The sequence below is a fragment of the Channa argus genome, chromosome 2, assembly GCF_033026475.1.
Source record: "Channa argus isolate prfri chromosome 2, Channa argus male v1.0, whole genome shotgun sequence".
Lineage (NCBI taxonomy): Eukaryota > Metazoa > Chordata > Actinopteri > Anabantiformes > Channidae > Channa > Channa argus.
The window spans coordinates 17,294,783-17,300,893 of record NC_090198.1 but is presented as its reverse complement, the minus strand read 5'-3'; the positions used below and the strand labels follow the sequence as shown (position 1 = coordinate 17,300,893).

Genomic DNA, 6,111 nt, shown 5'->3' with positions numbered 1-6,111 from the left:
GCACAACAAACGAAAAAGGTTAAAACATTAATTACACTGCATGGTCTTACAGACATGGTGTAATAACTACTCACATCATTTACATAACTCAAAGTATCAGTACAACAGTGTAGAAATACTTAGTTTCAAATTCTCCATTCAGGCACAGTAGTATTCACTTAAATTAAAAGTATTATTTCTGCCAGATATTGGATTATACCTATTGATGCCACCAAGTGGTTTTGGTGCTGTGGCTTTGTAGTGGATTTTACACGGTCGGTTTTCTTTTATCATCTTATGTATCAAATTTAAGTCAATGCACACTGCATACTGTGCATATACATGCAAATAATGTACATAAACTACCTACTGTAGGTATGTACAGTTTTTTTTTTTTGTCCTTTCGGCTTATCCTGTGATTTCAGGGTCGCCACAGTGAATCATTGTTCGCATGTTGATTTGGCACAGTTTTTACGCCGGATGCCCTTCCTGACGCCACCCTCCCCAATTTCTACCGGGCTTGGACCGGGACTGCACAGCTGGGGAGGGAAAGTAACTACAGTCAATTATCACACAATGGTCTGCCGTGATACCTTTTAAAACTGTTAGGCACTATAAACTGTAATTATTGGCTTTACTCTCAGCAGTTAAAGCAAATGTTAATCATTTTCTAATTTTAAAAAATTAACTTAGTCCATAGTTTCAAAAAATGTTAATTCGCTGATCATGAATGGATTTTGGTCTGGATGTCCTGCAGCCCTTTAAAAAGCAGGTGTACTAATTAATTAAATATCTAGTTTAAACAAATTGTGTCATAAAGGATAATTTTCACAACCTGGCAACATAAAGGATTAGTAAATGATTAATTAACCAGTAGTACAGCCTACTGGTATCATTATTCTAGCACTCTCACTTTTTAATGCAGTATATTTTTGCTGATCTGAAATTAGAACATTTTTCCCTGAACAAAGGCTCTCTAGAAAAAGAAGTTGGGACATTTTGATTTGTAATGCAGAATTTAAGCAAAGGCCAAGGATGTGTGTTTCAGGTACATTACCATGTGCTATACAAACAGGCAGATTTAATGACTGCAGTAAAAATACATTTTTTACTACATGATTTAAATAAAGCAATTAGTGAAATGTATCTCTGCTAAATGGTGATCTGTGATTCTGTGATTCTGTGCATATGTATTCAAGTGGGAGACTCAAAAACACAATTATACAGCTAAATCAGTGTTAAAACTTATTATTTACACACATACCTTGTGTACACAATCTTGAGGTCCCTCCACTGCATGGTCTGGACCAGGTCCCTGGATATCTTTTTTCTCTCCTTGTCAGAAAGAGGCACATACCATTTCTGCAAGCGCAGCTTTCCCTGCCAGCTGAACAACAGCATGAACTGCATCTGAATAAAGTGAAAATTAGCTCAATCAAAGTTATCAGTGGCTGAGATATGAGGTAAAATGAGCTGAAATGTTTTAATATGCATTTACAAGAATGACAAGATAAAGAAAAAAATGTGGAGGTAATGGGACGAATGGGTCAGTGGTAAGTAATCATAAATCATGTGACATGTACGATGGTTTTCCATGACAAGAAAGTTAATTCAGTATATGAAACGAATGAAATAAATACTCCATGTCTTTTTTTTTATGACACTATCAAAATGCCCCTAATAGCCTATCTAGTGATTTCTGGATCAACTGATGTTTTGTTCCATTTGAGCTTTACTGAAGTTTCTTGCATTAGGTTTTGTTCGTTTTTAACAAATGTAATATAGAGGTATGTAAAATGTAATTTATGGAGCAGTGTATTTGCCGTTGAACAACCCCATTATGCTGGAGGCTTGTTTGTGAATGACACAATAATTAACTGACTGACTGATTTAACAGCCTAAGACTGACCTGCATAATTTCAAGGTGTGGTTCATATGTAGATATGTCTTATTTACTTTATTATAATAAAATCAGCATCCATTTAGCTCGTTTTAGTTTTATGTTTTTTATGTATTATGTTTGAGCATATGTGAGTATATCACTTACAATATGATTTTTCAAAATTTTATCAACGTAAGGCGAAAAATACTTTTTTTTTATTAAGAGGAAGCCAGAGCTGTGCCCTGGGCATGACGTAACGAATAACTGTATCTTTTAGCCAATCAAATTCTAGAGCTGTGGCTTTTTGGCTGTGTCAGCCAATGACAGTGGCGCTGTCTTAACCAGCAACTACTACTCGCTAGCCTGTTTAGCATCGAGCTGGATGAGAAGCTTATCATCATAACAACGCAATATCTATCAACTCTTCTTCGATTATATATGTCGCATGAATTTACTTAAGTTACCAGTCATCTGAGAGACTAAATCGAAGGTCTGGCCGAAGGTAAAAAGTCGTGTTTACTTCTCTGTATCTGCTACGTCGCAGGAGGGGGCGCAAATGACAAATAAGGTGTTAATCATATGTGGCAGTTTAGCAAGGTTAGCTAAAATAAGCTAACTTGCACAAAAAGCATCGTAACCGTATAATAAAAGTGTAAACTGAATATGATCATACGGCTAGGTCATGTTATTATAAGGAATGCATCTGCTTTTAAGGCGTTTCTAATTTATTTTTCTGCTTCATGTACAGAATTAACTTTCTGGTCATGGAAAACCATCGTACATGACACATGATTTATGATTACATACCAATGACCCATTCGTCCCGTTACCTCCACATTTTTTTCTTCATCTTTTCATTCATGTAAACGTATATTAAAACATTTTCACTTAACGTTAACCTCATATTTTAGCCACTGATAACTTTTGTTGAGCTAATTTACACTTCTTTCAGATGCAGTTCATGCTGTTGTTCAGCCGGCAGGGAAAGCTGCGCTTGCAGAAATGGTATGTGCCTCTTTCTGACAAGGAGAGAAAAAAGATATCCAGGGACCTGGTCCAGACCATACTGGCCAGGAAGCCCAAGATGTGCAGCTTCTTGGAGTGGAGGGACCTCAAGATTGTGTACAAGAGGTGAGTGTGTAAATAATAAGTTTTAATACAGATTTAGCTGTATTATCATCTTTTTGAATCCCACTTGAATACATATGCACAGAATCCCACGGATCACCATTTAGCAGAGATACAATTCACTTTTTCAAACGATTTTCTACCGAGAAAGGCTTTCAGTGACTACTTTCAGAACTTGCTCTCTATTGTTTTCAGTGTTTTGCTATAATTTTTTGTGACATTTCCAGGGTACAGTTGTTTACTGTTTTTTAAGGTACTTGACAGCTAGGTTATTCCAAGCTTCCCAGAGAACTTACCACAGTTTCAACACACAATGTCTTCTGTCAGGCTAACTTGATGAGATCAGGGCTCTGTGGGGACCATACCATCTGTTGCAGAACTCCTTATTCTTCTTGCAGCTAATAGTGTTACAGTCCGAATAGTACGTTATGACTCTGGCTGTATATTTAAGGTTGTTCTCATGCTGCAGAATGAAAATGGGACCAGTCTCCTTGGTGGTACTGGATGATGAATAGATATCTGCGTAAACATCTAATATATCTAGTTCTTTTTAACACGTTACAGTACCTTTAACATGTCAGTCATTAAAGTTCCTATAATCCAGTTTAACTCCAGGTCCATGTAATAGCTTTTCCAGAGCATTTATCTTCACCTCGTGGTCTTCATCAGCAGATGGAGTTTTCTCAGTTGTTATGAAGATGGTGTTGTTGTTGTAACGTGATTTAGGAGTCTTTGGTCACATGACAGATAACAGGTGATTGAATGTGGGGGAGGGACTGCACAGCTTGAGCTTTGCAAATAATGATAACTAAAATGTGGTTGAAAGTCCAGGAAAAAGAAAGCAAGTGGGCCAGGACTTTACACTGTTAAACTTCCACAACATTCAATTTGGTATGAATAGGCTACACTTTAATAAAACTTTGTATGCCAGGCATGTCAGAGATGGATCATAGTAATAAAATATAGTAATATTTGGTTTGTTGCATTAGTTCTGTATCCATGGTGCTTTTTTTGGTTTATGAGTGATTCATTCATTAAAGATGAAGATTTCTGGCTTTCAGATTGCACCTTCTGGTGTGTAATGAAAGCTAGAAATGCTCTCTCTTCATAATAACAGCAGTTGAACAATAGAGATTTATGATGCACAGAAATAATTTCTAACTTGCCTTGCACATGAGTCATGTACATGTACAAAATGTCTTCACTGCAACAAACAACCAATCAGCCAGGACACAGTTCCACTGTAGTGCACATTTCGTTTTCCTGCATCATGATGACATTTCTTGAATCATAACTGCATTATCTGATTATTTTGCACACATAACAATATAATGCAATTACATAACTGAAATTGTTTTTTTTTTAGGGAGGGTTTAAGTAAGAGGGGAAAAACGTTTAATGAGCTTTTTGGTTGAGCTTATTATTGAGCTTATATTGAGCTTATTGGTTGTTTATATGATGTAGTCATAAAACCATAAAAATAATTTTATGGAAAAAATGTCTTGCATGCAAAATCAAAGCTATTGAAAAGTCTATGCTGACTGATGTTTTTTATATACAAACTAATGTTACTAAATTCATTTCTGGCAATTTTGCTGTGTCTGTGTTGTAGATATGCGAGCCTGTATTTCTGCTGTGCTGTAGAGGATCAAGACAACGAGTTAATCACTCTAGAAATTATCCATAGATATGTGGAGCTGCTGGACAAATATTTTGGCAGTGTGAGTCTTCTAAATGTAACATGCTTATTGAAAGTGTGTAAAAAGGTAAAAATGAACAACACAAAAAATGTATTGTTTTCACTCTGATTACCTGGTCTATGTGGTGCTGTGGCCTCACAGGTGTGTGAGCTGGATATTATCTTCAACTTTGAGAAGGCCTACTTTATTCTGGATGAGTTCCTGCTGGGTGGAGAGGCCCAGGAGACATCCAAGAAAAATGTGCTGAAGGCCATCGAACAGGCTGATCTGCTGCAGGAGGTATGAAGAATTCCTCATTAACAGATAGTAAACATGTGACAGACCAACTATAACATCCTTTGAACAGTACATTAAGTCACTTAAAGCTACAATTTGTAACTAAAGCTACTGTACATAACTATTTCAGATTTGTTCCAAAACATGCTGCAGATTTTCTTTACTTGGGTGTTTACAGGGTGTTGGTAATTATACCCATCCCAAGTTTCCAGAGCCAGAGATGAGCTTTAAACAACAATAGTTAAAACGCTGAAAATACTCAGTTTACTATAACAACTAAAACAGGAAATACTTATATTTGTTAAGCTGGAATTAGTTCATTAACACAGTAGTGATGGATTAAGATGCTAATTTTGCTTATTGTTTATTTCCCTTTATGACAATCTACACCCACCATCACCTGTTTATTTTAAGCCTTCCATGCTCAATGCATTTGTCTCCCAGGGGCTAGTGGTCTAAAGCAAGTACATGTTTGCATAACTGTCTAGCTGTGGTCATTTGCAGTTGACAGAACTAGTGCTAAGTTGTATTTTTAGCAGAGCAATGCAGTACTACTGTTATAACAGCTTGACTGCCTGTGCATGCTTGTGAAATGTGTAACACTGGAAAGGTCTCATGACTCATGTAGTATTCATTATGGTTTGGAGGGGTACTTTGCAATAAAAAATGTGTAACAGATGAACAAACTGACAGCACAACCAACATGGACTGTTTGCTTTCTTTCCCTGCAGGAGGCTGAGGCACCACGGAGTGTTTTAGAAGAAATTGGGCTGACATAGATCTTCATGCCTTGCAGTTCTTTCTACCAGATGCAGATCTGGCAACCTCCCTGTCTTTATCCTGTCTCCACCTGCTCACTGTGTCAGTGTTGTTTATCCACCGTCTATGTACTGTATTATTCTGTACTGTAGTGTCCTTTAAGTGTGGTGCCAACTGTGATTTTAATGTCTTCTATGTAGAAGTTCCCTCACTATTTTTTGCAGTATTATTAGCATACTTCACTCCCACAACTTCTTAAAACTTCACAGAAGACAATGTAGCAACAATCTGGAAACTCCAGCTTCATGTTAAAATCATCTATTACCACTTATTAAAGAGTTGTATGTGCTCTTTGGCTCAACAGACTTTTTAAGGTGATGTAGCCTT

General features: G+C 36.8%; 1 protein-coding gene across 1 annotated transcript; it reads left to right on the top strand.

Moving 5' to 3' along the window:
- Positions 1-2,180: 2,180 nt before the first annotated feature.
- On the top strand, positions 2,181-6,072 carry LOC137121412 (AP-1 complex subunit sigma-2-like). Its single transcript, XM_067496017.1, has 5 exons — positions 2,181-2,363; positions 2,814-2,992; positions 4,602-4,710; positions 4,831-4,968; positions 5,697-6,072. Exons 2-5 carry the CDS (start codon positions 2,814-2,816, stop codon positions 5,742-5,744), a joined length of 474 nt encoding a protein of 157 aa, XP_067352118.1. The 5' UTR covers positions 2,181-2,363; the 3' UTR covers positions 5,745-6,072.
- The last annotated feature ends 39 nt before the right edge of the window (positions 6,073-6,111 follow it).